This window comes from Myodes glareolus, chromosome 3 (assembly GCF_982192425.1).
Source record: "Myodes glareolus chromosome 3, mMyoGla1.1, whole genome shotgun sequence".
In the NCBI taxonomy this organism is placed as follows: Eukaryota; Metazoa; Chordata; class Mammalia; order Rodentia; family Cricetidae; genus Myodes; species Myodes glareolus.
Genome location: NC_142028.1, coordinates 59,901,302 through 59,911,509, shown reverse-complemented (window position 1 = coordinate 59,911,509; position 10,208 = coordinate 59,901,302). Strand labels below are relative to the sequence as shown.

At 48.4% G+C, this 10,208-nt stretch overlaps 1 protein-coding gene across 1 annotated transcript; it reads right to left on the bottom strand.

Annotated features, from left to right (window-relative positions):
* Positions 1 to 1,285: 1,285 nt before the first annotated feature.
* On the bottom strand, positions 1,286 to 10,107 carry Chchd4 (coiled-coil-helix-coiled-coil-helix domain containing 4). Its single transcript, XM_048438373.3, has 3 exons — positions 9,912 to 10,107; positions 4,911 to 5,009; positions 1,286 to 2,332 (listed from the first exon to the last, which is right to left on the bottom strand). Exons 1-3 carry the CDS (start codon positions 9,931 to 9,933, stop codon positions 2,034 to 2,036), a joined length of 420 nt encoding a protein of 139 aa, XP_048294330.1. The 5' UTR covers positions 9,934 to 10,107; the 3' UTR covers positions 1,286 to 2,033.
* Positions 10,108 to 10,208: the final 101 nt, after the last annotated feature.

Here is a 10,208-nt window from a genome sequence, read left to right as displayed (position 1 = left end):
AGCAACCCTAAGACAGGTGTTTCATTTGCATGTATGTCTATATACACATTAATGCAGTACTCACAGGTCAGGTGTTGGATCCCTGGGACTGGAACTACAGTGGGTTGTGAGCCACCATGTAGGTGCCGAGACTGAACCTTTGTCATCTGGAAGAGCACCAAATGCTCTTAACCAAGTCATCTCTCCAGTCCCAACTTCTCAAAGTTCTATGTTCTTAAGCTTTACAGTGGTGGCACCTGCCCCAGTGTGGCATGGCAGCATCCTGGTACTCAGGGCGGAATATGGGCTGGGCCACTTCTCACAAAAAGCTGTGGCTGTGGGGGAAGCAATGCCATTGGCTGGGGGCTCTGGTGGCTTGGTGAGTGTCCCTCAGCTTTTGAGATTAAATTAGAAAAATGCCGTCTGTGCCTTTCATCTTATTCTTTCTTGCTCTGAGGTAAGGTCCATATGGCAAGGAATTGAGAGCCAGGGAAGAACTGAAACCTCAATCACTGGAGTCCTGCTAACAGTGGCTCTGGTTTGTGAGGAGCTGGCCAAGGCTGGGGATGACTCCAGTGAGGGAGGACCTAGAAAAGTGGTGCCTGGCCCCACAGCAGCAAACCCCACTAGGAAAGAAATCCTTACTGCTTCAAGGTTACCCTTACATAAGGGTAACAAATGCACTCAAACATCTGAGGGTCCACGACAGTGCAGCCTAAGAACTAAGCCACTACCTCAAGGGATCTGCAGAGAGCCATCCTCAAGAGAACAATCTACCTTGTTTGCAGAACAAGTATTCAAAAGAACAAGGAGCTTGCTCTGTGCTCAACACTGAACATGCTAAAAGATTCAACCTGGCTTGGCTTTATCTGAGACATGGTATCATTATGTAGCCTTGGCTGTCCCAAAACTCCCTATAAGTATCAGGCTGACCTTGTATTCTCAAAGAACCACCTACCACTAACTCCCCTGAAAGTAAGGAATGTGCCACCACCAGACTGGTTTTACTAGTAGCTCTGAAGAGGACATTCAATGGAATTCATTTTTCCTAATTTATTATTTTCTTTACAGAAAAATATTTGTAGCTCAGCATGCCATTCGGTAAGCTAAGGCAGGAAGATAAAGGCCATCCTGGTCAACTTAGTGAGACTTTGTCTCAAAATTACAAAAGACTAGGGCTGGGATGTGCCTTCCTGGCAACTCCCCCACCCCACCCCCCAAAAATCTTCACACATGTTCATTCTCTACCACCACAAGAGAGCCAGCAACTTTCTAACTAGTAAAAAGCCACATACTAAATCAGACAGAAGTTTTTTTTCTTTTTAATTGAGTACTTCATTCAGACATTTCCTCTGCTGGCTTCTGCTCTGGAAGCAGCTAGGTCCCCACATCAATGTCACAACTGACTGGACCAAGTGAACATGGGCCCCAAACCAGGACTTTCAGAACCGCAAAACAATAAAGCAAAACCCAAGCCTCTCCTTTCACTCAGGAAGGACTGGGAGTCACTGGGTCCAATCCCACCCTGCAACTGTAGACACCTTGGAGTTTGGACTGCACAGAAACTTAGGAGCTAGGAACAAGGTAGCAGTCCCATGTACTCTAATTCAAGCATCTGACCACCAGCCTCTTCCAATAGGAATGGACCTATACCCTTGAAGGAGTTTTGGTATCTACTTAATTTCCCAAAGAGGTGTAAAAATCTACCAAAAGGAATACAATGGGTCAGAATAAGTCAGCTTTTTCACGAATAACTTTCCTGAGTAACAACTTTTGATTGCTGAGAAGCCACAGCACAGTATTTCAAAGTGACAAAATCCAGGGCAATCACAGAGTACATCCAGCAGTGGCTTAACGTTCAAGGACAGGTTTACACAGGACATAGGTGTACACACCTCTTCAGTGTATATGGCAAGTAGCCAAGACCTCTGATCATTAAAATAAGTTATTTTGTACATAACAGTGCACAGAGGAAAGGAACTTTCACAGAGGTGACCAAAAGGCATTGTACAGAAGAAAGTCTCATGGTGAGTGGCGGCCAGGGCCTGTGGCCTTCAGGAGCTGGACCCCTGCTCTTTGGCTGCAGAGGCCTTAGAAGCAGCTGTTTCCTCCACCTGCTCAACTGGCTTTGCCTCCTCTTCCTCCTCCTCGTCTTGGGGATAGAGGTCTGGGTATTTCTGCATGCATTCCTGCATGGCCCGAAACTGGTCTATACAGTCTGATCCCTTGATTTCCTCTTTGCTGTAGTGGAAGCAGGAAAAGGCAGACTTGAACTGTTCGCCACAGGGGCCGCTGGCCATTCCCCCAAGGCATGGGCAATTCCAGTTAATATCTCCATTGGGCAGTATTAGTCCTGGAAGAGGAAGATGAACAAGGGGAAGGTGAGGGATGTCCTCTGTGATCTTGAACAAGCAAAGCATGTTTGCTTGGTCTTTATTCTGTGGAAGGCTCCCCGCCCCCTCCCCGTGACCTTGTCTACTGTCTAAGCCACCTCCTCAGAACTCTGAGACTTAAATACCAGGAATCTCCTAAGCCAAAGCAAATACTGATCCTCCAGGCCCTGCTCCCCATGCAGTCCCTGACCATGCCTCTGCTCAGCATAGCCCAGAGAGTGGTGTAAACATATGGTTGTAAAAAGTTCTTAAAATCTGTTGTATAGTAAACAAGTGCTGTTAGCCTAGTGGGGCTCTATTCTTCCTATACAAATCACACATTAGGGTGGGGCATAGCAGAGGTAGAACAGGGCTTGCCACTCACAGTCTGCAAAAAATAAATTTTATTTATTTATTTATCCATTTATTTATTGTGGCTTTTCAAGACAGGGTTTTCTCTGTGTAGCTTTGGAACCTGTACTGGAACTCACTCTGTAGACCAGGCTGGCCTCGAACTCACAGAGGTCTGCCTGCCTCTGCCTCCCAGGTGCTAAAGGCGTGCACCACCACTGTCCTACTAAATCAAACTTCTAAGTTAAGTGATGTATTATGAATGAGCTGGGAAGTCAAGCTATAGGTGGGTTTTTATTAAAACTATATTGGCTTCTTCCTTTTGAATATGGCTTTTTCTATGAACTTTATTCACATCTAAATAGAATTTTCTAGTTTTCCAAAATGGTTCAAGATGACATTTCTACTTTTTGTGATGGTTATAGAAAGAGTTCTATGAGCCTACTGAAGCTGAGAATGCTGACAATCGAGCATTTGCCTGGCACTGAAAAGAAAAGGAAAAGAAGAAAAGAAAAAAAGGCCCATATAGACTGAAATGCCACGTGATCCTTTACTCCAGTGGCATGCCCAGGCGCGGCTGCAGAGCTAGTGTCCAAAGTCCTAGGTAGAATCCCGCCTCTCAACATCAGCTCTGAGAGCCTATCAGCAGATCTGCTCTAGCTGTTTGGGGACAGCAGCAAATGTCGCTGGTGCTCCTCAGCAGGCGGCTCATCAGCAACAATACAGTTACAGAGTTACATGAAGCTGCATGGCAACCTATGTAGTCCTTCTGACACTGTCTGCAGGTATTGGGCTTCAGAGCCAAGTCAGGAAAATAGCAGAGCCCATCAGATCCCCAGAGACCCAACTTCCACTCCTCTACTTGCAACCTCTGAGGGATTCTCAATACTGAACATAACCCACAGAACAGCTTTCAAAGAATTAAGACTGACATTTAAAAACTATAGCCCAGACGCTATCTGTGGTAGCACATACCTGTGACCCCAATCTGAGCTACTATTTGGGATAGGGTCCTAGCTGTATTGAAACCCACTCTGTAGAGCAGACTGGCTGGCCTTGAAATCTCAAGTGCTCTTGTAGAGGACCTAAGTTCCATTTCCAGCACACAGCCATCTGTAACTCCAGTCTCAGGGGATCTAACACCTTTTTCTGGCATTGGCAGGCACTGGATGCATGTGCGAGCAAAACACCCATACACATAAAATTTAAAAAAAACAAAACCCAAAAAACCACAACTCAGGTCTTGCAATATGAATTGGGACATAAAACACACATCTACAAGATGGCAGAGCTTTAGCAATTATAGTGTAGAAGTGCATTCAAACACAAGCAGACACTGTCTGCTCACACCTCCAGAGTTCTGCGACATATGTGAAGCTAATATGGACTCAAGGTAAACAAAGGACCAGAACTGACATGAGTTCGTACTTCCTCATTAAGAAAGACTGACTTCAGCAGCCGTTATCAGAACACTAAAACTACGACATCTGACTTGCAAATATCCCCAACACAGTGCTAGGTACTCACCCTTACTTGGCAATAGGCTAACAGGTGAGGGTCCCACCCACAACAAGCATCAGCTTTAGATCAGGTCTGAAAAGTCCTAACCACAAGCCCGTCCTCCAGGACTGCCTGCTTTAAGCTCAACCTCACCAACAACTCTCACCCGAAGTACCTGTTCCAGTGCTGAAGTGAGTCGTGTTGACGCTATATGGACAGGGAATGCTGCATTCACTTACCCAACAGACCAGAGTACCTACGAGTCTAGCCCAAAGCATGACATCCTGTGTCAAAGGAGCTACTGTTACATTCGGAGATGAACCCAGGAGTGTTACAGTTCTGAGTAGCTGTGTTGAGTCCTCCTGATTTAACAGGGGAGAAGGACCAGCTGCCTGGCTGCTGCTCTCCTGCCTGCACATTAGCTGGTACACATGGCAGGGCTCACCCCAGTCAGCTGACAGAGCAGAGATCCCTGTTAACCACACTTCAGTCACTCTCAGTCTCATCAGTACAAACACGTAGAATGGAGACAGAATGCTTTAGTAAGAAGAAACTGCTGCCTGCTGCATTAGCACAGTCCCAACCCCTGGAAGGGAGACACAGCAACCACAGAGTCAGACATTTGTCCACGGCCAAGGGAGACAAAGTGGGAAAGTGGTGCTTAACACCAAGCCCCCCTGGAGTGTCTGTGGGTCCCTCATCTCTCACCGTGCTCCTCATAGGGATCATTGGGGTCATCAGCCACCAGCTCCGCACTGCTAGGAGTTTCATGGTCTTCTTTGGTCACAAATATGATCCGATCCTTCCCTAGGGTTTAGAGCAGAAAAAGATGGATTCATTGAAGGAAAGTGAAACACAGAACAGCTAATCTGAAGACGGTCCCCTGAACACGTCCTCATCACTGACTGGACAGTCCAGCAGTCATGAGAGCCAGCTGGCATGAATTGCACTCAGGTGGTAGGTAAGGAAGAAGGCCTAGCATCCAGTTCTCTAAACTGAGGGGGAAGAGGAATGCATTCCCATCCTCCCCTTGAGAAGAGCCTATGGACAACTCCCAACCAGGTAGAAACTGGAGCACTATGACCTGGGGTCCCCAGTCCACAGCTGTGAGGCTCCAGAGCCAGCCACCGTGAGAAGGAAGGAGACTGGGTAGGGCAGATTTGGAGCAGCCTCAGAGTGAGGTCTCCTTCCCTCTTCTGCAGCAGCCCCCTCAACTCACCTGCCCAGCCCAGAGCGCAGAGTTCAACCTTCTCAGAATACCCCACCCCCTTGCCCACTTTTACTTAGGCCTGGCTAAGGTCCTGGGGCCTCCAGGGAAAGGCATAAGGAGACAGGTATGTTTGACATTAGAGTTTCTCCCAATGGTGTGGGACAAACATGCCTATTTGACAGAAACCTTATAGTGACCCTGTAAGGAATCCTGATGATCCCAGCTACTCAGAAGGCTGAAGCAGAAGAGTGAATTCAAGATTAGTCTGGGCTACATAAAGACCCTGTTTCAAAAAGTAAAATCAAGTAAATTCTTAAAAAGGAAAAGAACAAAGGGCTAGAATAGCTTTCCTGAACACCCTGTGGCTTATCCTGACAGATAGATTCTGGCCATCAGTTATCTGCCTCCCCATCACAGCAGCCACATGTCAGGCACTTCCATTGTGGTGGGACCATTCCTCAGCACCCACACTTCACAGGGTATTATCTGTTTCCATGGTGGCCCCTTGGAGGCAGACTTTGGACTGGTTCAATTCTGGATTCTGTGTGGCAGCCAGCCCTCCACCCATCACTTCTACAGAGAACAGCAGTGCCCTTTGCTCACAATGGTGACTTACACGGGCTGGAACCTCCAAGGTTCCTTACTCCCAAACCTTTCCAGCACCCACACTACCCTCTCCGACAGACATTATCGACCTCTAACCTGAGCACTGAGCATAACAACAAGGGCAATAGAGACCCACTCAGCCCCAGCCAACTGAGGAGGAGGAGGAGGAAGGAAAGGCCAACGTCCAAAATTCCTAACCCTCCCAGGAAAAGTGCCTGGATAACCCTAAGACAGCCCACCCTGACTCTAGACCCTCACCCAGAGGGTACACTGGGAGATTTTTTTCCAGGTCTGAGTAAACCTGCCCTTCCTGAGTAGCCCTGAGGGAAGTAGCTACTGTGAAAGCTGAGGTCAGGCTGCAGACAGGTGGCTCTCTTCAAGTTGTCAGCACTGTGTCCACTTCTCCCACTATTTTGGAAAGTTCTGGTTCAGGCACGTGAAGGAAGAGTAAGGCAAAGAGTGGAGAACACATTTGGGCTGGAATATCCAAGGAAGAAGCTCGGAGAAGGCACGCGAGGGCAAACATCAGAGAGGCTACCTCAGTTAAAAGGACAGTTTAGGAACAGGTCTCACACACAGGGCTAGCCCCATTACCCACCTGGGCTCTCTGCCAGAGGCAGTCTTGGCCTCGGCACCCAACAACTAACACAGTCAGACTGCTCTTCCCACTGCTGGAGAAAGCAGCAGAGCAAGGCCACTGGGTCATGCTAGAGTGACTAATGAATGACCCTGGAGACTGGCTAGTTTCCAGAACCCCCAAAAGCAATTTGTATAACTGCTGAGTTCTAAGCAAAAGCAGCTGACAGTTGTGACCTCAGCTGAGTGCAATCAAACTCTCTGGTACTTCCACATGGCCTTAGGCTTCAGAACAAACACCCAGTCAGGTTGGGATGAAGCAGTTTAGGACTCCTTTTACATCTCTGAGTTGTTAGCCCTCACATCAAAACAAAGGTAGGTATCCTTTATTCTCTTTTCTTGAAATAGAAAGCAGGTAAAACACATAATATAAACATAAAAATAAAAGTGAAATATAAAATATAAATATAAAAGTGAAAAGCATTGTCCATAAACCTTCAACACTTTCTGCTTGGTATCAGGACTTGGGGATGGGGTGTCAGCTCTCTGACTATGATACATGCATCAAGTGAAGAAGACTGATTGGGGGTAGGGGTTGTCTACAGAAAGGAAAATAAATAACTCAAGTGTTGTGATTCCATCGGGGCTAGGATAAAGAATTTAAAAGGGACTGGGTAGGATGCTTGCTGAGTATGGATGGCACAAAAGGCCAGATTGATCCCTACCCTAAATAAAGGCGGCAATGCAGACCACACCTGCAATCCCTAAGTTAGGTAGTGGCAAGGGGGGGGGGGGCAGAGCTCAAGGCCAAGTGAAGCTGGAAGGCAAAAGGTGGCTCTAGGAACTCTGTTCTCACAGGGTTTGAGGTTTGGGGAAACAGCATCTGAAATGGTCTTCAAAGCCTGGCAACCCCCTGCAGAGCCTTTAGTACACTGACTCAGCAATTAGTAATTATCCATCTGGGAATGCTTTAATGCTAACCTCTTCTCATTCTATAGACACAAAAATTGTCACCCTGCTCACCATTACATACCCAATGGCAGACACTTCACTCTGCAATAAAATCTTTGCTGAATGAAGAGAAGCAGGCAGGCACTGTCAGCGCAAGGCCAGTGTGAGGCGTTTTACTGTGGGACTCCATGAATGTCAACCTAAGGTCTTCAGTCTGGAGACTGACAGGTGTATGGACCTTTGACATACATGTGCCCAGGCCATCATTTGCTTAGAGAGAGGACAGGCATGCACCTGGGGTCCTTCAATTAAATCCTGAGCACCCAATGTATCCCAGGCCTTCTGCCATGTCTCAGGTTGGTGGGAGAAGACAGAAATTTCAGAGTTTATGAGACACAAAGTACCAGGGAAGACCTGGTGACATTTGGGCTGGTTCCTAAGGGACAAGAACTGGCAATGTGAGGAGCTGGAGGGAGAAAGTACCTGACAAAGGCATAGCCAGGAGCTAAGGAGCAAGAGAGCAACCATGAGGCTGCAAGGAAAACATAGTATGGTCACCTTAAGGTTTACACAGTATTTATTTTTATTTTTGTTGTTTTTGAGACAGGATCTCACTCTGTAACCATGGCTGGCCTTGTACTCATAGGTAGGGAAGAGCACGCACCTTTAATCCCAGTATTTAGGAGGAAGAGGAAGATCTCTGAGTTTGTAGAACACAGTGAGACTGTTTCAAAAACAAACAAACAAACAAACAAACAAAAACAAACAAACAAACTAAAGCCGGGCAGTGGTGGTGCACGCCTTTAATCCCACCACTCGGGAGGAAGAGGCAGGCGGGAGGAAGAGGCAGGCGAATCTCTGTGAGCTCCAGGCGTACCTGGTCTACAACAGCTAGTATCAGGACAGCCTCCAAAGCTACAGAGAAACCCTGTCTCAAAAAAACCAAACAAACAAGAAACTAACTAAAAACAAATACCACACGATGGGTCATCTTTTGAACCAGGTAGACAGGTTCAATCCTACAGTAGCAGCAAATGGACCCAACCTCCTTCCTGGAGAAGCAAAGGCCTGTAAACCCTTCAAGAGGTAGCAGTGTTTTAACTGCTTAGACTCCTCTCCCCAAAGACTCAACATCAACCTGCCAACTGGTTGTTTTAGAGGGAACAAAAATCTTGACTCCCCTGCCTAACAGTGCTGGGAGATGGGGGCTTTTGGATAAGGAACACCAAGGGCTAACCAACAGCCAATAATCCTCAGGAGAAATGTAAGGGACACCAAGGGCTAACCAACAGGCATAGTCCTCAGGAGAGATGTAAGGGACACCAAGGGCTAACCAACAGACATAGTCCTCAGGAGAGATGTAAGGGACACCAAGGGCTAACCAACAGACATAGTCCTCAGGAGAGATGTCAGTTAATTTTGAATCCGGGAAGGGGGTGTTCTAGGGTAGGAGAGAAAGGCTGTACTGTGTGGACTGGGCCTTCTAACTGAATGCATGGCCTTAGGTGGATTAGTTGTCCCTTTACCCTTCCGATTCCCTAGTCTTAGGGTGAAGAAACTGGCCTACTCATCCTAAAATTCTGGGTGACCCAAGTCTCTCTGTAGCTTTGTATTCATTCCCACAAGTTCTCCAGCTCATTCCTGCCCTGGGCACGTGCTGGGTGAATACCGGAGTGAACCATGAACGGCCTCTCAATTTACAAGACTGGAAACTAGGGCCTGGAGGGTTTGGCTGGCAGCTCAGACACAGGAGCCAGTTAGTGTCAGGAGGCCGTGGCACACACTAGTCCAGAATCTTCTGGCCTACAGGTAACAACAGGGAGGGAAGTCAGTGGTCCTCAACATGGCTAGAGGCGGAAGAAAGGAAGGCTCCCGACTGGCACTGCAGCTTCAGGACCTGGGCTCTAGGGCCGAGTAACCCGTCTCAGTTTACCGTTTGATTAAAAACGTGGACAATAACAGAACCTGACTTAGAAAGATAGCTACGTGTAGTTTAAAAGACTGCCTGGTATACAGGAGGAGCTCAATAAATGCTCCTGCCAGTGGCACTTTCCGGGATAGTTTTAAAAAAGCCTGTGCGGGATACAAACACGTGGGGAAAGCTAAGGACGAGGGTGATTAATTCCTTAGGGTTCCCGATTGCCAACTAGATACAACGTGCTCCGCTCTCGCAGGGCCCACGTGAGGCCTCCGAGGCCCGGGTTTGAGTTTCGCGGTGACCTTGGATCACGGAGCCTCTACTTTCTCATTTGGAAACCGCCGCGTGAGGCCCACGAAGGACCCACGGCCGCCCTGTGGAAACCACCCGACCGCGTGTCTTTCGCAGGCCCGCGCCGGACCGGTCTCCATGGCAGCGCCCGACCTACCTTCTTGCCGGCAGTAAGACATGGTTGTTCCCGACGCTCGCAGCTCTCCGAGGCAGCCGGTGCGGCCGTAGCGGACACACCTTCAGGCGGTGACCTCCCTTATCCTCTCCTCACGCCTGGCGGGCGGCACTGAGGCCCACGCGGACCCGCCCCCTCCAGGCCTGCCCGCCGCGCGCCTGCCTCCAAGCCTTCGAAGCACCAGCGCCTCTTCTCCGCCGAAAACTACATTGCCTAGCAGCCCGTGCGCCCCTCCAACGAGGCAGGTACTACAATTCCCAGAAATCTCGCAGCGCACGC

Coding starts and splice junctions, on each gene's coding strand:
- Chchd4 (XM_048438373.3), bottom strand. CDS start 9,933: ATGTCTTACTGCCGGCAAGAAG. Junction 5,010..9,911: donor GTCTTACTGCCGGCAAGAAG/GTAGGTCGGGCG, acceptor TCTAAACCCTAG/GGAAGGATCGGATCATATTT. Junction 2,333..4,910: donor TGATCCCTATGAGGAGCACG/GTGAGAGATGAG, acceptor TTCCTCTTCCAG/GACTAATACTGCCCAATGGA.